The sequence below is a fragment of the Salvelinus sp. IW2-2015 genome, linkage group LG1 (assembly GCF_002910315.2).
Source record: "Salvelinus sp. IW2-2015 linkage group LG1, ASM291031v2, whole genome shotgun sequence".
Classification (NCBI taxonomy): domain Eukaryota; kingdom Metazoa; phylum Chordata; class Actinopteri; order Salmoniformes; family Salmonidae; genus Salvelinus; species Salvelinus sp. IW2-2015.
Window position 1 is genome coordinate 5,428,636 of NC_036838.1, and position 23,769 is coordinate 5,452,404.

Below are 23,769 nucleotides of genomic sequence, written 5' to 3' on the forward strand. Positions count from 1 at the left end.
CCAAAGACTTCAATGATATGATTGCAAGACTCCCAAAGGTAAGGAACAAGAAGCCTGTTTCGTAAATGAAAGGTCAAGTGTCTTTGCAAGTTGGGTGTATCAGAGATGTCTCAAACAGGACAATAATACAAATAAGCTGCTATAATCTTTGACTTTGGATGTCTGTGGTATGTTTTGTGAAACAGGACAGATATCTGTTTTGTTCTTACTCTTTCATTGCTCTGCATTGTCTGCTTAGTCCTATTTCAGATCCACTGAGAGCCTTCCTGAGATGTGTAGCAGAGGTCCTGAGGTGTGCAGTGGAGTGCCTGAGGTGAGTAGCAGAGGTCCTGAGGTGAGCAGCAGAGGTCCACGGGTCTGCAGTAGAGGTCCAAAGGTGTGCAGTGGAGTGCCTGAGGTGTCAAATGCAGTGGGAGAGGTGTCCGGTGACACAAAGACGACAGAGGCTGCTGAAGACCTTCTGGACACTGGAAATGTCCTGAGTAAGGTGGTGCAGCTATGCACCGAGAGCCATCCTGAGGTGTGCAATGGAGAGGCTGAGCTGTGCAGCCATCCTGAGGTGTGCAATGGAGAGGCTGAGCTGTGCAGCGGTCTTGAGGTGTGCAGCGGAGGTCCTGAGGTGTGCAGTGGAGTGCCTGGGGTGAGCAACAGGGGGCCTGGGGGTTGCAGTGGAGAGCCAGTGGTGTGCATTGGAGTCCCTGAGGTGTCAAACGCAGTGGAAGAGGTGTCCAGTGATACAAAGACAGAGGCTGCTGACGACCTTCGGGACACTGGAAATGTCGTCAATAAGGTGGTGAGATCCAAAGGGTGGCTGAAGGAGGGCTGGGAAGATCAGCTGACCAAAGACTTCAATGATATGATTGCAAGACTCCCAAAGGTAAGGAACAAGAAGCCTGTTTCGTGAATGAAAGGTCAACTGTCTTTCTAAGTGGGGTGCATCAGGGTTGTCTGAAACTGGACARTATTATAAATGAGCTACTATAATCTTTGACTTTGGATGTCTGTGGTATGTTKTGTGAAACAGCTMAAGGACATATGTGTTGTTCTTACTCTYKCACTGCTCTGCATTGTCTGTTCAGTCCTATTTTGCATCCAACGAGAGCCTTCCTGAGGCGTGCAGCGGATTGCCCGAGGTGTCGAACGCAGCGGAAGTGGTGCGCAGTGACACAAAGAAGCAGAAGAAAAATGGCGTTCTACGATTCTTCCGACGTGTGTGGAAGTTCTTCACATGCACCAACAGCCTCCCCAAAGAGGAGTGACTCAAGCACACACAACTCCGGGCCACACTTTGCCCTCGGCGACTGATTTCTCCAAACCATCTCCCCCTTTCCTTCCAACTGCCTATTTGGTAATAATAAAAATAAAGGGATCTGAACACAAACAAAAAAACTGTTTTCATTGAGTGTTTTTCATAAACTCACTATAGTAAAGAAGAATGCTTTAAAGAACAACTTACTAATTAAATTATCCAGACTAATTAAGCTGTTTGAACAAAATTACTTAAGTATGCATTAGTCACAGTATTACTGCATTACACATTAGTAAATATGTATGAAATCATTTGAGACAACAGTTGCAATATTAATGTAGTTTGTGGTTGAATGGTCATACCTGTGGGCTAATTTAGTGGCTTGACGCATAGTGGCTGAAGCAAGCCTCACCAAACGTTCTTTTGGTTTCCACCTTTGGAACAAACTAAAAAGACCCGTGCCCAGAGATTCTGAAGGGACCCGACCGGGCACATAGCAGTTCTTAAAAGCATGTCAGACATGTAATTCAGGTGCAGGGCCGACGTAGTGCTTTCAAAATAACTATAAACTACAGGCAACCAACACAGGGACTAAAAATAGATCTTACAGTATGTTCAATTGTATCTCCTGATGACAGTTCAGTTTTATATTGGTGTATATAGTGCCCTCCCAGTGTTTCTGAGTAAAGGTTTAGATAATGATGGTTGATAGTGGCTGGGGCTTTGACAAAAAGCTATTGAAAGTTGCTAGTATGGTCTTCAACTAAGTCAGAGTTTAAGGTTGCATAAGAGACATTTCAAAAGAGAATCCACAACTCAAAAGGAGGGTACTTTGAAAATTTTGGTTCTCTGGTCTGGCATGATCAGAGAGAAACTGAATTGTGGAAACCCTCATCCAATGGTGTTGGATCCAGAATTCTTGGCTGGCCCGGTCATTCAAACTCAACAGTCACAATCTCATGAAACACACATTGACCAGTGTGTGAGATTGAAGTATTTAACAGGTGCATGTGTCAAACTGTGCAGCATCAACACAGGAAGTGGTTTAGAAACTATCGAACCTGTATGGCTGGCAGGAAGTGCTGCTGGTTTAGACAGGAAACTGAGCCCAACAGCCGCTGAACACAAACAACCACATGTATCTGTGTCAGACGACCCACAGATGGTGATGATGTTCTATTAAATGTCATTCAATAAATATTCTACATATTGCTGTCGTTAATGTATCAATTTCAGGTTTGATCCGAATAGTTGACAGAACTGGTGAATGGGACAGGCCTCTAGACAGAGTTGTGAAATGGATGTCTCAGCTTCCCATTATTATCATAGCATCAGATCAGATGTCTCAATCAGTGTTTTACATTTTTAAAAAGAGAGAAAGGTGTGAAGAAATAAGAGCCGTCTGTGTAAAGGAAGATASAGATGCAAACAATTCATATCTAGGCTAAATGAACAAATCAGAACCAAGCATGTATTTACATTTCATATACAAAGAAAGAGTAGGCAAGTGGGTAGAACATTTTGAAAACTCTCTCTGTTCCTCTCTGGCGCTTTCACATTGATTGGGTGAACTGACACACTTCCTGTGAGGTGGAGGACAACGACACAGACTAAACCTCAGTTTTAGTTACCTAAACCATACACGTGAAGAGGTCCTGAGGATTTTAATGAGGAGATGTCTTCCTAGCAGCGGAGGAATTTAACAATAGTCTGTTSAAGACAAGGGCCAGTAAGGCGTTAAGAACATTACAAAAGGGGTGGGAGGATTTGAGGTAAAGTAAAAAGAGAACTCTTGGATACGGATGGCAAGGGAAAGAAGGAGAGAGGTGAGAGAGCAGAGAGACCAGTCAGAATACTAAAATACATGAAGAARAAAAGTGAGTGACACTCTGAAAGGAAGCAACCGTTGAGTGTGGGAGGTTGAGGGCGTGAAGACTCACAGCAAAGGAGCTTCACACGAAGCAGTCAGACAGATGTTGCCGGATGACATTTTGGAACACAGAAATAAAAAAAGAATCAAGAAARMAARYAARTSWYSWSMWKATTAKTMRTCMTMMKWRRTKAYWWYWTKWKGAGACCTTAMATAGGGAGGTAAGGACAATTTATTCCATTCTTGAAAACAGTGAGAGGAAAGCAAAAAAAAAAAGATAGCCACAAATACCAAGATGAAAATGGACACAAACCAGGAGGCTGAATCTGAGCCAGAAGATAAACAGATTGCAGAGGAGACGGGCCCCACAGAGGAGGAGAAGGAGACACCTGCTGAGCATCCTCAAGACGCCACTCCTCCTGAGGACGTCGACCCTCTCAACACCTACAAGTGGCACACTGGAGCCAAGGCAGCAACCCTCGACGGGACGAGAGGAGAGGGTGGAGAGACACCATCAACAACAATAGAGAAGATGGAGAAGACCTCCACCACCAAATGGAGTAATAAGATGCAGAACTGGCGGAAAGCCATGAGCGAGGATCCCGGGGACAGAGCCTCAACCGCTGGACGAGGAGGGGAGACCCCCAAGCTGGAGAAGAACCCTGCCTGCAGGAAGAACCCCTTCAGAAGGGCCCAGTCTGAGCCTCCAGGGTCGCTGTTCACTACCCTGTCCCCTTCAGCCCAGGCAACGTCAGGACTGGGGGCAAGCGCAGATGAATCGGAACCATCCCCCACGGACACGCCACAGAAAGGGGGCGGAGGGGCACTGTTCAGGAAGTACATACGCACCGTCTCGCAGAAGCTCAAGAGGCCCCGGCTGCTGAGCAGAAACAGCACCYCRACCCTYCTACAAGGTGAAGGYGCAGAATGCACACCATAAGYGGATTGCCTTGTTATCTGAATRCACACCTAGCRCCACACATGACARTACCATGCTCTTTCTTCTGGTTTTTAAGACGTCCGACATCACTGTATGTGAACCATTTTGAGCACAGTTTTAAATTCTAGGTTTGAATTTGTATAGTTTAGTTAGTCTCTCCATTTTAGTCTAGTTTAGATTTTCAGTCATTTTACTTCAGTGAAATGATGACATCTGGTGTTGTATACATGGCATTTAGTGTGTGTCTAAGAACCCATGATGAAGGTAGACATGGTTAGTAAGCATTTTACACGTTAAAGAAGTGAGTTTGCATAAAACCAAAAGCATTATAATCAACCATACAGTCAGAGACCATTTTGAGTGGACTTCTCAGTCGGTCTATTCACGTAGGAGACTAGAATACACCTGAAGGTACAGATATGGATAAAAAAAACGTACAGAATGTGATATGATTTAGGAGAAGTTAATACAGCCATACTTAGCATAGAAAACAAACTGACACAGGATGTGTGAGAGTTGTGGTTCATCATAGATGGAGAGCGAGGAGGGGCGGAGAAGATAGCATCAAAACAAACTAGAAATGGGAGTGGCCATGTGCACTGTGTCAGATAACGACATCATGCCATAATTAGTCAGAATGAAAAACATCCAAGCCCCAGCGTGTGCACTCMATTATCCCCCAGAACGACCATTGCTGGTTTCCTTAGATTATATTGTAATCAGGAAAACTCAGAGAGCKCCATTTGTGCCAATGTCAGACACAGAAATAGAGTATTGTTAAAATAACTGTCCAATCAGAGGCATGACTARGGTCATCAAAATGAGTCAAATTAGTGGCATCTATTGTRGACCATGTCACGCAACTGTAGTTAGTTGTGTCACACAGACAGTTCCAATTTAAAGGCCAGGATTTCAAGCRACTATTGGRGTGATTTGGTCCATCCCATTCTGTACTGATCTACTGTGCTGTTGTCAYGGTGTGTGTGTTTGTGTGTATAGATGCGGGTGGGAGCGGGCCTGCAGCTGCGTCCCAAGAGCTAGCCAGGCTGTCATGGGCCCCTCCCCAGGACGTCCCCGTTTGGGACATCAACAACTGTGTCCTGGAGGACGGACAGATCCTCATCACCCCGGAGGAAGAGGTACACGACACAGACCGCTCACATCACCAACACTGAACATTCCACCACTTAGCAATGCACTTCCATTAAACAACATRGAGTCAACACAACCTTGAAGCATCGCACTTAACAGTTAGTACTATTACTGGGAGCACTGCACTCTCAATGGAAACTCACACTTGACTGTRTGAAGTTGACAGTCATGGGTTCTCTCTAGGTTACTATGTGAGTGTGCATCTCTTCTACTCCCTCTCTCAGCCAGTGATGTGGACCCGGAACCGAGTCAGCAGCTGCCTGTCAAACCTCAGCATGCAGAACCTGGCAGATGTCAACATGGGTTAGTACGCCAATACTGCCACATGGCTTTAGACAAGAGGAGTGTTTCACGTGAATGGGGTTCCTGGAACTGTGATCAATACCTTGCTTTCTCTAATAGCTTTCCTAAMGTCATCATCAGAGACACAAAGGAGACACAACAGTGAAGTCCACTTTCTCATCAAAATGKCTGATCCTTAGAAATACAGACAGAGCAAGACTGAGTCAGGGATGGCTTTGCAAGGAGAACATCCAATCGGCAGCATCACAACCACTAGAGAGTCTAGCAGAGTAACGGTAGAGCAGGCACAGAGGAAATAGCTGACGTGATTATGCTTGCGAGTGGCTTTCAAATTGTTTCCTCAAAATTTCGGGGGTAGATACCATCGCATCTGTGTGTTCCAGAAGACCAGTCAGGGCTGGTTGAGAAGAAGCAGTGTTTRTAGCGTGGCTTCTCTCATTCATGTTACTTTTATTAGTATTAGCTTGTGGACTTAGTCCGGCTATAGAATATTAGATATTGATTAGTTCTATGTGATGCCTACATTGGCAAGGCCCATTTTGGTGAAGAGAGGAGAACCATGAGAGGTGAAACAGTGTTCACTTCTTACGTGTGATTAGGAGAAGCGGGTCCGACAGATCTCTCTCTCGCTCTCTCAATGATGGGATTTAGACGCTGGATTGCATGTGGAGGCGCATTGGGTAAGCAAAGGATTAGATTCCAAGAATTGTGTAAGTTCATCTGTACGKTCACAATTGCTATTGATTCATACRAATCTTTTACTTGATTATGTCTATGAAAGGAGAATATCAAAAAGGTGAATTTTTAACGAACACTCTGAAGAAAAGTGATGTACTGTGTGAYGGCTTTAGTTACTGCCATAGGTACRTTTATTATTTTAGCCCAAAAAAGCGTTTCAATGGTTGTTTTATTGACATGGTGTGACACCACGGCTGATTTTCCTGCTCTGCAGTGGTACTCGGGGTTTTAGTAGTCTCTAAACCAAGTGAATCAATGTCTGAAAGGAAGGCTGCACTTGCAAGGCTCCTGCCCTGTCTAGGCCACGAGATAAAAGTAACATCCGGTGTGACTGTCTGAACACGTATCAAAGGTTGACTCATTTTGACACCGAGCCTAATCATCCCTCAACCTTCTTACCTTTAGACATTTCTAACTGTCGGAGAGACTTAAGCTAAAAGTGGTGATCAATAACATTTCAAAGCCGGCGTATTGACCTTCAGATATACAGTACGTGTACTGTTCTAGATTAGTTAGTCAAACTCAGTCGGAGTAATCTTCAGCCTTGCAGCCTCATCTATTTGAGCAGTTATTTGTTCGGTCTTCAGAGGAAATGCAGAAAGGGGGAAATGACTACACTTCCCCTGGTGGTTTCAGAGGACCGCAATTTAGTTCGGGGAGATTAGATCAATCACTGGTTGTCTCTCCCCAATGGTTTCCAAATAAACAGGAAAATGTACACACGTACATATGTAAGACGTGAGTGATATGTAACAAGATATACAGTATATTTATATGGCGCAACAATAACAACCCACAATGCCCACTTTACGCCTGAGACGCTCTGATAAAGGTTGCCATTTTTTCTGAGGGAGGGATCATGTCAAGCCAAAACTGTGTTTACATGCTAACTGTGTGTATCTCTTGGACCTGCAGAATGCAGCCCCGACCACATGGCCCCCACAGGAGGCCCCAGACCGAAGGGCCAAGATGGAGGAGTGAGGGTGAGCACTGCWTACTCCACAGACAAAACACTGTTATTACATGATTCATGACAGCTCTGGATTTCCTGACGATTCTGTATGATTCAGGGCCTGCTAATCAGTATGCCCCTGGGGATGAATTGAACTTCATCTAGCCATCTCTCCCTCCCCCCTCTTTAATTGTCTTCTTCCTGCCCTCTGTCTCTAGGGGCTGATCAAGCGGCGTTTCTATGGTGGGGCCATGCGAAAGAGCAATACCCAGTTAAACACCATTGGGTTGAACAAAGGGAGCAGGTATGCGGTCAGTCTCATAGTGCTCTTGGTGTGTAAGGCAGGCTGTTCCTCCTTGACTCCTCTCGTCTCCTCCTCCCTGTGTTCAGCAGGCTCCATGGCTCACGGGAGTCCGTGTCCATCCCAGTCAGCGCTGCAGGAAACCTGGATCTGAGTGCAGACACCAGTACGGTCATCAGGCCTGTACACAGCTCCATCCTGGGGGAGAAGTACTGTTTTGAGGTAGGGCTGACCTTTGACCTGTAACTTCTATACTCGTCCCATGTCTTAAAGTGATTTGACCAGGTTCATGTTAAATACTGCCCAATAACATCTTTGCCTCACTCTGTCYTGTCATGTATTGACTGATGGCATTTCCCACCTTCATATTGACGTCCTAGGTGATAAACTCAGAGAACAACCACTGTTTTGGGTGCACCTCCGCTGCTGAGCGAGACCGCTGGATAGAGGACCTGAGACGGGCTGCTCAGCCCAATAAGGTAAAGAAACTATTTAAAAACATTCATCTTCCATACCAATTAAAAGGACAAGTTATTTTTTTACAACCAAATCACTTTAAAAAAAAATGTAAATGGCATGTTATTTCACTTGTTTTTGTGAAACTTATCCCAAACAGCAAATCATTTCCTCATCCTTGTTGTATGTTATGGGGGCGCGAAAAAACAAACAAAGGCTCCAAAAACACCCAAATATGTCCTTTTTAGAAACAGCAAATATCTCAGGGTAGTGATGCAGGTCTTTAAATGTGTACACAGGAAATTATGCCACTCCAAAGTTGATCCGCAACGTTATATTCCCTTTTGTGTGACTCAAGCGGTCTCCCCTATCCAGCTGTTCCATTCTTCATGTAGCCTGCTTCTACAGRTAACTGCCACCACAAGCCGCCAGAACAGYTTCAATGCGCCTTGGCATAGATTCTACAAGTGTCTGGAACTTCCTATGTGGAAGCACCCCCATGCCCTCAATATACAGTACTTTGTATTCCTTATAAGTGTTTTTATTTTGGCAGTTACTTACAGAATGGAGAGGAACCACTGGAGTCACAACAAAATGGAATATTATATATATATTTTTTTAATGTTGTACAAAAGTAAACGTATCCTTCAATGTATGCCATATTGCCATGATATCATAGGAATCCATATTTGATACTCACTGATTGACGTTCTAACATGTTCTGTCTCCGTTAGGACAACTGTGAGCGGACAGAGAACTCCCTCAGTCTGTGGGTRAACGAGGCCAAGGACTTGCTCCCCAAGAGGCGATACTACTGCGAGCTGCACCTGGACGGCACCCTGTTTGCCCGCACCAGCAGCCGAGCCGTGGGCAAGTCTTCCCATCACTCCAGCTTGGTTGGTGATGGATCCTCTGGTGGGGTGCTCGGGGGCAGCGGYGGTGTGGTCGGAGGCTGCCAGCTGTTCTGGGGAGAGTTTTTTGAGCTGGACAACTTGCCGTCGGTCTCCCAGATCACCCTRCACCTCTTCCGCGACGAGGAACCCAAGAAGAAGCGTCACTCCCGGGACGAGTCCACCCTGCATCCCCTTGGCAGTGTGGCCATATCCCTGGCCGACATCCGTGGAAGGGCCTTCCAGGAGAAATGGCACCCGATCATTCCTTACAAGGCGTCTGGTGCCGGCGGGACGAAGGAGCAACTGGGGCCCCAAGCGTCGCTCCGTGTCAAGGCSCGCTTTCAGAACCTGCAGGTGCTGCCCATCGAGAGGTATAAGGAGTTTGCAGAGTTTGTGACAGTAGACTATGTGGGCATGTGTAGGAACCTGCAGCCACTGCTGTCTGTCAGGGAGAAGGAGGAACTGGCCGGGGCACTGGTCCACGTCTTGCAAAGCATTGGCAAGGCCAAGGTAAGAAAACAAAGGGGTGACCGCTGCTTCATGATAAGCATTTAAACKAGACCTTTACAATAGTCAGCTARTCATAACTTGCTAAAAGTGCTTATTCTGTGTGTTTTTGTTCCAGGAGTTCCTTATCGAGTTGGGTAGTGAAGAGGTGGAACGCCTTGGGGAGAAAGAGGCATTGATCTTCAGGGAGAACACGCTGGCCACCAAGGCCATTGATGAGTACATGAAGCTGGTGGGSCAGAAGTACCTCATCGACACCCTGGGTAAGGAATATCTGTGGTTGAGATCAGCTTTTAAGCTTTTGGAAATACCATTTCCCCCCCCCCTGGGTAACAGTGGATCTGTTTTAACACTTTCTTAGACCTTCCTTTTAGAAAAGTGTTGTCATGCAAAACTGTGCCATTGCTCTTCTYACAGGGGACTTCATCACTCGACTGTATGCCTCAGTAGAGAGCTGTGAAGTGGACCCTCTCAAATGCCCCGCCTCTGAGCTGTCAAACAACCAGCGGCACCTGAAGGAGAGCTGTGAGGAGGCAGTGCAGAAAATCACTGAGATGCACGGGTGAGGGACAAAGAGACCTAATGGGAAACAATATATAAAGATAGAAAATGGGGAGAGCAGTCTTAGCCAGAAGAATGCTATCAAATGAGTGCTGATTCATATTCATTCACAGGAAATCCAAGGCTGTAACTGACCGCTCTCGCCACCGTTTACCTCGCAGGTCTTTCCCTGAAGAGCTTAACAGGATCTTCTCCAGCTGGGTGAAGCTGTGCGAGGAGCAGGAACGACCTGAAATCGGCCAGCGCCTCATCTCTGCCTCGCTATTYCTCCGTTTTCTGTGTCCCGCCATCCTCAGCCCCTCCCTGTTTGGTCTGACACAGCCCTAYCCAGAGCCGGCCACCCTGCGCACCCTCACCTTCACCGCCAAGGTCATCCAGAACCTGGCCAACTTTACCCTGTGAGTGCACGGGGCTTCACCTCTGTCTGCACCCCATCGTACTTCATCTACGTAGCCATGGATACCAACATTAGACATAAGCTACTAGACACATTCCATAATATACCCCCAAAACATCTGACAAAATGATGGAAATAATATACTTGACACTCATTCAATTCTTCAAACTATGTGGTCCAAGTCAAGAATAAACATCTTCTCTCCATATTCCCAAACCAGACGTTCCCTCCTTCAACACTAACCCATTCCCCATCCTCTTCCATTAACAGGTTTGGGGAGAAGGAGGAGTACATGCTGTTCATGAATGACTTCCTGCAGCAGCACTGGGAGAGGATGAGGTGCTTCCTTCAGACAGTGTCCAGCCCAGACATAGAGATCCCAATGACATCCTTCGATGGCTATGTTGACTTGCCTCTGCGTCTGGCTGTCCTACACAGCCTGCTGGTCGACATAGTTTCCCCAATGAAGCAGGTAGGCATAAATCAACTGAATCAAAGGCAAGGATTATGCTATGACATTCCTGTATTTCCATATTCTTGCTACCTGTCACTTTTCAGCCCTGTTTACATGTACACTATCGTTCAAAAGTTTGGGGTCTCTAAAAATGTCCTTGTTTTTGAAAGAAAAGCACATTTTTGTCCATTAAAATAACATCAAATTGATCAGAAATACAGTGTCAACATTGTTGATGTTGTAAATGACTATTGTCTAAAACTGGCCTTCTTTAGACTAGTTGAGTATCTGGAGCATCAGCATTTGTGGGTTCGATTACAGGCTCAAAATGGTATATTCTTGTTCTGAGAAATGAAGGCTATTCCATGCGAGAAATTGCCAAGAAACTGAAGATCGCATAAAACCTGTCTCTTATACACATCTAGATGTGTATAAGAGACAGGAAATACAGTGTCAACATTGTTGATGTTGTAAATGACTATTGTCTAAAACTGGCCTTCTTTAGACTAGTTGAGTATCTGGAGCATCAGCATTTGTGGGTTCGATTACAGGCCTGTCTCTTATACACATCTAGATGTGTATAAGAGACAGGTACTACGCCATTCACAGAACAGCGGCAAACTGGCTCTAACCAGAATAGAAAGCGGAGTGGGAGGCCCCGGTGCACAACTGAGCAAGAGGACAAGTACATTAGAGTGTCTAGTTTGAGAAACAGGTGCCTCACAAGTCCTCAACTGGAAGCTTCATTAAATAGTACCCGCAAAACACCGGTCTCAACGTCAACAGTGAAGAGGCTACTCTGGGATGCTGGCCTTCTAGGCAGTTCCTCTGTCCAGTGTCTGTGTTCTTTTTCCCATCTTAATCTTTTATTTTTATTGGACAGTCTGAGATATAGCTTTTTCTTTGCAACTCTGCCTAGAAGGCCAGCACCACGGAGTCGCCTATTCACTGTTGACGTTGAGACCGGTGTTTTGCGGGTACTATTTAATGAAGCTTCCAGTTGAGGACTTGTGAGGCACCTGTTTCTCAAACTAGACACTCTAATGTACTTGTCCTCTTGCTCAGTTGTGCACCGGGGCCTCCCACTCCTCTTTCTATTCTGGTTAGTGCCAGGTTGAGACAGCCTATAGGGAGGAGGTTAGAGACCGACCTGGCTGTGTKGTGCCAGGACAACAACCTCTCCCTCAACGTGATCAAGACAAAGGGGCTGATCGTGGACTACAGGAAAAGGAGGGCCAAGAACGCCCTCATTCACATGGGGCTGTAGTGGAGCGGGTTCTGAGCTTTAAGTTCCTTGGAGTCTACATCACTAACAACCTATCATGGTCCAAACACACAAAGACAGTTGTGAAGAGGGCAACTCCTATTCCCCCTCAGGAGACTGAACATACTTGGCATGGGTCGTCAGATCCTTAAAGAGTTCTACAGCTGCACCATCAAGAGCATCCTGACTGGTTGCATCACCGCTTAGTATGGTAACTTCTCGGCATCTGACTGTAGCACCTTGCAGAGGGTAGAGCATACAGCCCAGTGCATCACTGGGGCCAAGCTTCCTGCTATCCAGGACCTCGATAGCAGGCAGAGTCAGAGACTCCAGCCACCCAAGTCATAGACTGTTCTCTCTGCTACTGCAAGGCAACTCTAGGTCTAAAAGGCCCCATAACAGCTTCTACCTCCAAGCCATAAGACTGCTAAACAGTTAATCAAATGGCTACTCAGACTATTTTCATTTATCCCTTTTTTATGCTGCTGCTACACACAGTTTATTATCTATGCATAGTCACTTTACCCCTACCTACATGTACATTACCTCAATTAACCTGTACACTCGCACATTGACTCGGTACCAGTACCCCCTGGATATAGCCACGTTATTGTTATTTTATTGTRTCAATTTTTATTTTTATTATTTTTGTAGCAAACATTTCCTTATTTTTTTAACTCTGCATTGTTGGTCAATAAGGGCTAAGGGCTTGTAAGTAAGCATTTAACGGTAAGGTTGTATTTGGCGAATGTGACAAATACAGTTTGATTTGATATTGAATACTGCAGTGTTGGGTAGTGCTTGCAAATTAAGCATTTCACTGTATTTTTGCATGTGACAAATAAAACTTCAAAACGAAGCTGAGACCGCCCATGGTAAGGTTAAGTGGTAGCTAACATGCTGTTCATATCTCTTCCTCAGGACACCATAGACAAACTGCACCCTCTGCCTTCAATCCTGAACCAGATTACAGAATCTCTGGGCCCAGACGCTCTACGGATTACTGTTAGCAGGTGAGTTTGGCGAGTGTACTTAAGTGTATTGCGCATAAGCATTTTTGTAGACCTGCTTGTGTGCATACACAGTTTCACAATCTTCTTTACGTCTCGCTTTATTGTCGTGATTTTTCTTTTTCACAACAGCAACATTGGTCAATCCAAGCCAACCTATGTGCCCCCTAAAGACCTGGGTAAGTACAGCCCTCTGCACAACTCCCTGCAGCAGCTGCCTATGGATGTGAAGGGCAGCCAGCGGAAAGAAAGCTTTCAGAGGGGCAATCGAGACAGGAGGAGTGCCAGAGAGAGGAAGCCAGTATCCAGAACCCAGAGTGCGCCGCACAGACCGCTGGCAGACCCTAAACAGCTACGGAGGAGACAGAGCAGCACTGAAAATCTGCCGCTGGAGGACCAAGAGGCAGAGCGGGAAGCCAACCCGCCACTTGATATCTCATCACCACAGAACGTGAGTTTGGAAATCCTGGTCGTGTGGTTTCAATGGTCAACATTCAAACGGTCTATTTTATGTTGATGTTATCCTTATGAAGCATGTGGTTCATCGTCATAACCGAGCATTGCCATGTGGTTGCTCTGTTGAGAGTCGATGGGTGGGAGAAGTGATTGAATCTCATGAAAGCATCCCCTCTTCTTGTGTCAGAGTGTCGGTGTAAAGTCTCCTCCTGCCCCAGTGCCTTGGATCAAAGTGTCCCAGAGCAAGGAGCCATACGAGAGGAAGATAGAGAATGAAGAGATCAACSTACTGGACMGGGTGGGTTCATCTTCATATTATTTATCATCCAGTAACSCTGGCTCCTTCCTCTTTTGCGTTGATTACTTCAGCTCATCAAAGAAATACTGCAATGTTGAAATGACTTGACCACCATGATGTTGATTTGTGATGTGATTTAACCAGCATGCACAGGAGCTGTCGGAGCTCCGCCTGGGGGTGGAGCAGGTGACAGAGCGKGAGTTGGAAATGGCCAAGCGGCTGGAGGACGTCATTGTCCAAAGCCAAGATCAGAATGCAGTCTTGYTGGCTGAGGTTAACGAACTGCGGAATCTTCTGGCTGTCCGTGAGGAACAGCTCGCCAGCGCCACTTTCAGGTGAGACAGTGGAGTAAGAGGGACAGATCGAAATGTCATAACATTTCATTCACAACCTTTCAAATGAATGAGAGTTTATTTGGTTTTGAACATGAACTAAAATGCAGCTTTTAATCGGCGTCATAGGCTGGGGGTTATCGAGGAGGAGAGGGAGGAGGATGAGAGGAAGCTRAACGTCGCCGTGGCAGCAGCTGAGCGAATGAACGTACTGGTAAGACTGGAGATATCTACCACAATCATTAAGATAAAAGATGAGTCRTTACGAGTGTTTAGGCTGTATATTAATTTTTGTTTCTCTTAGCTGGTAACATGACTTGAAAAATGAAACTAAATGGAGCCGTTTGTTGCTGTGTGTTCTCAGGAGGAGCAGTTTGCAGACCTGCTGAAGGACAGGCACCAGCTCAGTGGAGACTACACCGGTGACCAGAACAACACACAGTACCCTGGGATCGGGGCCAATCATGTCAACAGCAACTGAAGTCAGACTGGCAGCACAGAGTTGTAATATAGACACGTGTAGTTTAGTCCCCATAGCTTTCATGTTCTTCCAAATACAAAAACACCCMGAATAATGTCATTATGCCTGACGGTTGGCTTACTTTCAGAAATACAGTAAATGTATACATGAATCTTAAACGGTGTCCAATTGCAAAAACAGAAATGAACTAAAMAGTCACAGGTATGCTAAGCCTGTTTAACATAGCACTTACTGTGTACACTGTACTTGAAATATTTGTGGAATATTAGTTGATTTGACAGAAAGACGGATCTAATGTGAGTGTAGAAACCTAAACATCAATAATAGCCTACGGTAAGAACAATTTCCCTCTCTGCAGTTTAACCAAATGAATGTAAGGATACCACACCTTGATATGTAATTAAATACATCTTTGCCCTCTTGATTCACCACTTCTCAGAATGTTGTCCATTTTCCATCCGTTCTGAATGCAGATACAATTTCTGTTAACTTAATTTAATAAATAAAACTCAAATAAGCAATGTACCGTTCAACGTGTTTGTGTGAACTTGTGTTGTGTGTGACTAGGTGTTCTACTTGTTAAGAATGACTAAATTACTATTGCTGAATTACAAATTAAACAGAATGTCCATGCAAGGAGTCAGAGAATAGATTAATTGGTTTATTTGAGAGTATATGCAGGTATACGCTGTCTAACCAGAAACCTTGGTATTTGTAGTTGTCCACATATTCTAGGTCAGAACCATCCAGAGTAGTGATGCTAGTCAGGCGGGAGGGTGCAGACAGCAATCGGTTGAAGAGAATGCACTTAGTTTTACTAGCATTTAAAAGCAGTTGGAGGCCAKGGAAGGAGTGTTGTATGGCGTTGAAGCTCGTTTGGTGGTTTGTTAGCACAGTGTCCAAAGAAGGGCCAGATGTATACAGAATGGTGTCGTCTGCGTAGAGGTGGATCAGAGAATCACCAGCAGCTAGAGCGACATCATTGATGTATACAGAGAAGAGAGTCGGCCCGAGAATTGAACTCTGTGGCACACCCATAGAGACTGCCAAAGGTCCGGACAACAGGCCCTCCGATTTGACACACTGAACTCTATCTGAGAAGTAGTTGGTGAACCAGGCGAGGCAGTCATTTGAGAAGCCAAGGCTATTGAGTTTGCCGATAAGAATGCAGTGATTGACAGAGTCAAAAGCCTTGGCCAGGTCGATGAAGACGGCTGCACAGACTGTCTTTTATCGATGGCGGTTATGATATCGTTTAGGACCTTGAGCGTGGCTGAGGTGCGCCCATGACCAGCTCGGAAACCAGATTGCATAGCCGGAGAAGGTACGGTGGGATTCGAAATGGTCGGTGATCTGTTTATTAACTTGGCTTTCGAAGATTTTAGAAAGGCAGGGCAGGATGGATATAGGCTTATAGCAGTTTGGGTCTAGAGTGTCTCCCCCTTTGAAGAGGGGGATGACCGCGGCAGCTTTCCAATCTCTGGGGATCTCAGACGACACGAAAGAGAGGTTGAATAGGCTGGTAATAGGGGTTGCAACAATTTCAGCTGATAATTTTAGAAAGAGAGGGTCCAGATTGTCTAGCCCAGCTGATTTGTAGGGATCCAGATTTTTTTTTCAAGTTGCTGCAGGGGGTGCTGAGATGTTTGCCAGGGTAGGGATAGCCAGGTGGATAAAATGGCCAGCTGTGGAATAATGCTTATTGAAATTATCGATTATTGTAGATTTATCGGTGGTGACAGTGTTTCCTATCCTCAGTGCAGTGGGCAGCTGGAAGGAGGTGCTCTTATTCTCCATGGACTTTACAGTGTCCCAAAACTTTTTGGAATTAGTGCTACAGCAAGCAAATTTCTGTTTGAAAAAGCTAGCCTTAGCTTTCCTAACTGACTGAGTATATTGGTTTCTGACTTGCAACACTGAAAAGTTGCATATCGCGGGGGCTATTCGATGCTAATGCAGAATACCACAGGATGTTTTTGTGCTGGTCAAGGGCAGTCAAGTCTGGGGTGAACCAAGGGCTATATCTGTTCTTAGTTCTACATTTTTTGAATGGGGCATGCTTATTTAAGATGGAGATGAAAGCACTTTTGAAGAGCAGCCAGGCATCCTCTACTGACAGGATGAGGTCAATATCCTTCCAGGATACCCGGGCCAGGTTGATTAGAAAGGCCTGCTTGCTGAAGTGTTTTTGGGAGCRTTTGATAGTGATGAGGGGTGGTCGTTTGACCGCAGACCCAGTTCGCACGCAGGCAATGAGGCAGTGATTGCTGACAGCAGAGGAGTATTTAGAGGGCAGGTTGGTCAGGATGATATCTAAGAGAGTGCCCATGGTTACGGATTTTGGGTTGTACCTGGTAGGTTCCTTGATGATTTGTGTGAGTTTGAGGGCATCTAGCTTAGATTGTAGGATGGCCGGGGTGTTAAGTATGTCCCAGTTTAAGTCACCTAACAGTACGAACTGTGAAGATAGATTGGGGGCGATCAATTCCCATATGGTGTCCAGGGCCCAACTAGGGGCCGAGGGGGTCTATAAACAAGCGGCAACGGTGAGAGACTTGTTTCTGGAAAGGTGGATTTTTAAAAGTAGAAGCTCGAATTGTTTGGGCACAGACCTGGATAGTATGAGATCTGCAGGCTAACTCCGCCCCCTTTGGCAGGTCTATCTTGTTGGAAACTTTTATAGTTAGGGATAGAAATTTCAGGATTTTTGGTGGCCTTCCTAAGCCAGAATTCAGACACGGCTAGGAAATCCGGGTTGGCGGAGTGTGCTAAAGCAGTGATTAAAACAACTTAGGGAGGAGGCTTCTAATATTAACATGCATGAAACATGCTTTAACGGTTACAGAAGTCAACAAATGAGAGCGCCTGGGGAATGGGAGTGATGCTGGGGGCTGCAGGGCCTGGGTTAACCTCTACATAATCAGAGGAACAAAGGAAGAGTAGGATAAGAGTATGGCTAAATGCTAAAAGAACTGGTCGTCTAGTGCGTACAGAACAGAGTAAAAGGAGCAGGTTTTGGGCGCGGAAGAATAGATTCAAGATACTATAACAGACAAGGGTATGGTAGGATGTGAGTACAGTGAGGTAGCGTAGGCATTGAGTGACGATGTGAGAGGTTTTGTCTCTAGAGGCACTATTTAAGCCAGGTGCGGTCACCGCATGTGTGGGGGGTGGAACATAAGGGCTAGCTAAGGCATATTGAGCAGGGCGCTACAGTGAAATAAGGCAACATTTACTAACCAAAACAGCAATAGACAAGGCATATTGACATTAGGGAGAGGCATGTGTAGCCGAGTGATCATAGGGTCCAGTGAGTAGCTAGGCGAGCTGGAGGCACGACGATTCAGACAGCTAGCAGCCCGGGGATTGCTGCAGGCTATCAGATGGGCCTCAGTGTGGGTGGGGGGTGGGTCTACATTGAGGCTCTCCAATTCTGTTTCTGGAGAGCTACTGTCCTGTAGGAYTTTGCTCCATCCCTAATCTAGCACACCTGATTCTAATAATTAGCTGGTTGATAAGTTGAACCAGGTTAGTTACAACTGGGGTTGGAGTGAACCTACAGGAGGTTAGCTCTCCAGACACAGGCAGCCCAATTCTGAAATGTTTTTTCCACWAATTTGTCTTAATCACATCAGATCTTTTTCAGATCTGATTGGTCAAAAACATTTTCAGAATTGGGCTGCCTGTGTGAACACAGCCAACGTCCTTTATCCGGCTTCGGTACAGTGGCAATGGTGGGCTGGGGAAGCTGAGAATCTTTGTGCTTATGGCGATGGGCTTGACCTATCTGCGGTGAACGGCCAGCTGGATAAGACCCTGCCGAAAGTGGTGTAGGGCTTTTTAACCACCAACTGTTTGGTCCTCTTGCAGAAGATTTGCTGGTAATGCACGTCTCCTGAAAAKACATGCTTGTGGTCTTATCATTTTACACTTTTTGTGGAAGAGACATCGGGCAACACGCCTTTGTTGGTAAAGGTGTCACCYGAATGGGACCGGAAAGCGTGTTGTTTAGGGACAATGACGGGACATTGGGAGCGGCTTTAGAGAGTGAAAGTGAATGGGCTGGGGGGCTAAAGAAGGTGTGAAAAGTCTTCGTAGGCAGTTTTTACACGGTATGAATTGTTGTGTATGGGAGATTGATGAGAAATGGCACCTCAATCGCTTTCATACACAACAATGCATTTACTGTCTAAGCACAACCAAAAAACCCTTCCTCATTTCAAAATACTGTCTGTAAACCCCCCCCCCAGCACATTAACTCAATAGGAGTCCTTTGCAGAGGAATATTCTAGACATGTCTTTGTGTTTTGAGAATCTGCAGAGAGAAGAATGAGGTGGTTGTGTCATTACTGTTGTAGTCTTGACTTAAGACCTTTCAGAGTCCCTTGCTGGTTTTCGTCCCACAATCTTGTTGTGCTCCATAACGGAAAGGTGTGTCCGCTCCCTCATGCTTGTGTCGCCAAAATGCTCCCGCTTTGGGGGATTTTTCAGCAGGGTACTGTGGAATGACTCCAGATTACCTTTTTTTGTAAAACTCAGGTTAAAATGAGAAGGTACTCTGTGGTTCTCAGGCTACCTTTAACCACCTGTAACCCCATTAACAAAAATCATACAAACACTACCCAATTCATATTTATACCATGCTTACTGTAAATTGAGATATCTTAGCCATCAGCTTGTTCATATTTTGTTCAAYTTACCTTCCCCTTGTGCAAAGCTAGGGGTTGGAAGCTCATGTTGGTGGAATTAGATTCTGTACCATCTACAACAAAATACAGAACATTACACAATTTAACCACCCATTAATATTATTGATCTCCATTAGACTGGCTAGCTAAGCATACTTAACATGGACATTTCAATATTGTCAGCTTGCTGTTAGCTAACTAGCGTTACTAAATTGGCACCAAGATTGCTAGCCAGCTGAGACTGTCTGAGAACTAACCATAGACGATTTATACACCTTCGTCATCGCTACCAACACAGAGTAAGTTAGCTATAGTTATAGACAATTCTATTCTTAGTAACAGAGTGTTTTCCAGACAAGGGTTTACTAGATGGCTAGTTGGTAACATTAGCTAGTTTACATTAGTTAATGTCAGTCAACGATAGAACAAAGAAACAAACGTGTTTACTCTGCTGAAGGTAGCTACCAATCTAGCAGTGACTACTTCCATAGCATAGGCAAAATTGATTGACAGTGTGTATACCAAAAGATAGCTATATGATTTAGCTGATGGCTTTCAGAGTTCAATAGAGGACGATAATATTAGCTAGCTAACTTACCTAGCTATGCTAGCAAGCTAGCTAATGTCAGGTTACCTCTAACTGGAGAATCTTCCGTTTTGTTGTAAAAAATACTTAATAAAAATGGTATTGCATCACTTCTGGATTCCCCATCAATTTAGCCTGAAAATCCTCTGATAATCTCCCTCTGATAATCTCCCTCTGATAATCTTTGGTCACGGCATCATTCGGCATCATTCTTCATAGCCGCAAGCCATTGGCAGAATCTCTGGTAGGTAGAATGGTGAAAGATACTGTAATTTTCTCGCTTGTTCGTAATTAGCACAGCCAGGCCCAGAATATCACATGAGCATGATTATTGTAAAAAAAAGAAAGAAAAAAAAGAAATCTTGCCTAGAGAAATTCTGAGATTACTGTGTGTTACTGGTCGTTTGAAGTAAACAACGCCATTATTCAATATTGGGAGCACGCCCCCTTTACCTGGCAGGCGGTATCAGCATTCGTTATGAATGCCAGACTTTGTGGTTCACTATGAGCAGAAGAATACACATGGAGTTGAAATTAAAATGTGATAGTTCTAGCTTGTGGTTTGGATAACTTAATGTTTTTAATATTGTAATGACTATATTCCGTGGCAGAGCCAGGGTGAAATTCCCCTTTAACTAGCTACAAAGTAGCCTACGTCTACTTGTTCGAATGAAATCATGAATAGTGTAGAAGAGATCATACAAAATATTTTGTTGTGACTCCTACGTGGATGATGTTAAAAATATTTGTTGGTCTGATGTGATGAATGAGGAGCATCCAGACGCTGCACTTGATGAATTTATGAAATTGTTTGCTCTAATTATTGATGAACATGCACCTGTTAAAAACTGACTGTTAGAACTGTTAAGGCTCCATGGATTAATGAGGAATTGAAAAACTGTATGGTTGAAAGAGATGGGGCAAAAGGAGTGGCTAATAAGTCTGGCTGCACGTCTGACTGGCTTACTTACTGCAAATTGAGAAATTGTGTGTAAACTCAACAAAAAKAAACTGTATCATGAAGCCAAGATCAATTAAGTAAATAATGAAATTATGGGCAGAAAGACAAATTCAACTCCATCTTTCATCGAATCAGATGGCTTATTCWTCACAAAACCATTTGATGTTGCCAATTATTTTAATGATTATTTCATTGGCAAAGTGGGCAAACTTATGCAGGAAATGCCAACAACGAACAGTGAGCAATTGTATTCATGCATAAAAAAAACGAATAATGAAAGAAAAGCATTGCAAGTTAGAATTTTGTAAAGTTAGTGTGGGAGAGGTGGAAAAATTATTGTTATCAATCAATAATGACAAACCTCCTGGCATTGACAACTTAGATGGAAAGCTACTGAGGATGGTAGCTGACTATAGCCACTCCTACCTGTCATATTTTTTAATCTGTGCCTAGAGGAAAATCTTTGTCCTCAGGCTTGGAGGGAAGCCAAAGAAATTCCGCTACCCAAGAGCGGTAAAGCAGCCTTTACTGGTTCTAACAGCAGACGTATAAGCTTGCTGCCAACTCTTAGCAAACTGTTGGAAAAAATTGTGTTTGACCAAATACTATACAATGCTATTTCTCTGTAAACAAATTACCAACAGACTTTYAGCATGCTTATAGAGAAGGGCAAAACATGTAATGCACTGGCACAAATGACTGATGATTGGTTGAAAGAAATTGATAATAAGAAGATTGTGGGAGCTGTACTGTTAGATTTCAGTGCAGCCTTTGATATTATTGACCATAACCTGTTGTTGAAAAAACGTAAGTGCTATGGCTTTTCAACCTCTGCTATATCGTGGATTCAGAGCCATCTATCTAGTAGAACTCAAAGGGTTTTCTTTAATGGAAGCTTCTCTAATGTCAAACATGTAAAGTGTGGTGTATCTCAGGGCAGCTCTCTAGGCCCTCTACTCTTTTCTATGTTTACCATTGACCTGCCACTGGCATTAAACAAAGCTTGTGTGTCCATGTCTGCTGATGATTCAACCATATACGCATCAGCAACCACAGCTAATGAAGTCACTGAAACCCTTAACTGTCACGCCCTGATCCGTTTCACCTGTCTTTGTGATTGTCTCCACCCACCTCCAGTAGTCACCTGTTTTCCCCATTAGTCCCTGGGTACTTATTCCCGTGTTCCATGTTTGTCTCTTGACAGTTTGTCTTGCCAAGTCAACCAGTGTTTTTTCCTGTGCTCCTGCTTTTTCCATCTCAGTTTTGCTAGTCCTCCCGGTTTTGACCCTTGCCTGCCTTGACTCTGAACCCGCCCGCCTGACCATATTGCCTGCCCTGATCCCGAGCCTGCCTGCCACTGTGTATCTCCTGGACTCTGACCTAGTTTATGMTCTTTTGCCTGTCCACGACCACTCTTGCCTGCCCCTTGGATTAAAATAAAGAGACTAACCATCTGCCTCCCATGTCAGCATCTGGTTCTCGCCCTGTGCCCTTATATTAACAAAGAGTTGCAGTCTGTTTTGGAATGGGTATCTAGTAATAAACTGGTCCTGAACATCTCTAAACTAACAGCATTGTATTTGGTACAAATCATTCCTTAAGTTCTAGACCTCAGCTKAATCTGGGAATGAATGGTGTGGCTGTTGAATAGGTTCAGACTAAATTACTTAGCGTTACTTTAGATTGTAAACTGTCATGGTCAAAACATATAGATTCAGTGGTTGTAAAGATGGGGAGAGGTCTGGTTGTAATAAAGAGATGCTCTGCTTTTTTGACACCACACTCCAAAAAGCAAGTTCTGCAGGCTCTAGTTTTGTCTAATCTTGATTATTGTCCAGTCGTGTGGTCCAGTGCTGCAAGGAAAGACCTAGTTAAGCTGCAGCTGGCCCAGAACAGAGCGGCACGTTTTGCTCTTAATTGTAATCAGAGGGCTGATAAATACTATGCATGCCAGTCTCTATTGGCTAAGAGTTGAGACTGACTGCATCACTTCTTTTTATAAAAACCATTAATGTGTTGAAATTCCCAAATTGTTTGCATAGTCAACTTACACACAGCTGACACACACACCAGACATGCCACCAGGGGTCTTTTCATAGTCCCCAAATCCAGAACAAATTCAAGAAAGCGTACAGTATTACATAGAGCCCTAATTGCATRGAACTTCCTTCCATCTCATATTGCTCAAATAAACAGAAAACCTGGTTTGAAAAAACAGATAAACACCTCGTGGCACAACGCCTCTCCACTATTTGACCTAGATAGTTTGTGTGTATTCATTGATATGTAGGCTACATGTGTCTTTAAAAAAAAWTATGTAGTTCTGTCTTTTAGCTGTTCTTGTCTATTGATGTTCTAGTGTCATTCTGTATTATATTTCATGTTTTGTGTGGACCCCAGGAAGAGTAGCYGCTGCTTTTGCAACAGCTAATGGGGAACCTAATAAAATACCAAATGTGTGCTACAGAAACACCTCTAACCAAACAGTGCTAGGTGCCTGCATTAAAAAGTATATATTTTTATTTGATTATTCCCAGCCTTCAAGTGGTCCCGATGTGGTTTAAGAATTGTTGTAGAGTAGAACATCCAATTCTGTTGTTTGTCTATTTTTTTTAAAAGTGTGACTTTCAGAGCGAAAACTAGATTTTTAAAATCTGAAACCTTTGAATTTCTGACTCAGTTGACAGCCTCACTTATCAATTTCAATAGTAGGCCTACTATTAGCCTACTTGCACAGTACAGCTTGGGTTGGCCTGACTGTGAAAGACCAATATGGGATTGATCATGTTAGGTCATTCAGAGTGTGTCACTGTTTGTCATAGAATTTCTCGCACATGGCGCCTTTCCTTCCGCAGGGCGAGCCAGTTGGGATTCAAACTTTTTTTTATATAACCACTTCTCCAGGCACCATTACACCACT

General features: G+C 44.4%; 1 protein-coding gene across 4 annotated transcripts; it reads left to right on the forward strand.

Moving 5' to 3' along the window:
• The first annotated feature begins 2,870 nt into the window (after positions 1 to 2,870).
• rasal3 (RAS protein activator like 3) lies at positions 2,871 to 15,147 on the forward strand. 4 transcript variants are annotated; one of them, XM_070437242.1, is made up of 18 exons: positions 2,871 to 4,033; positions 5,059 to 5,198; positions 5,436 to 5,514; positions 7,168 to 7,235; positions 7,423 to 7,508; positions 7,595 to 7,727; positions 7,886 to 7,984; positions 8,696 to 9,364; positions 9,480 to 9,624; positions 9,779 to 9,923; positions 10,084 to 10,320; positions 10,590 to 10,791; positions 12,959 to 13,050; positions 13,180 to 13,498; positions 13,691 to 13,801; positions 13,946 to 14,136; positions 14,263 to 14,347; positions 14,498 to 15,147. In XM_070437242.1, exons 1-18 carry the CDS (start codon positions 3,415 to 3,417, stop codon positions 14,612 to 14,614), a joined length of 3,537 nt encoding a protein of 1,178 aa, XP_070293343.1. In that variant the 5' UTR covers positions 2,871 to 3,414; the 3' UTR covers positions 14,615 to 15,147. The 4 variants fall into 4 exon arrangements, with proteins under 4 accessions (XP_070293343.1, XP_070295291.1, XP_070297317.1 ...); XM_070439190.1 differs by having other exon boundaries at positions 7,598 to 7,727; XM_070441216.1 differs by lacking the exons at positions 2,871 to 4,033; positions 5,059 to 5,198; positions 5,436 to 5,514 and adding an exon at positions 5,595 to 6,194.
• Positions 15,148 to 23,769: the final 8,622 nt, after the last annotated feature.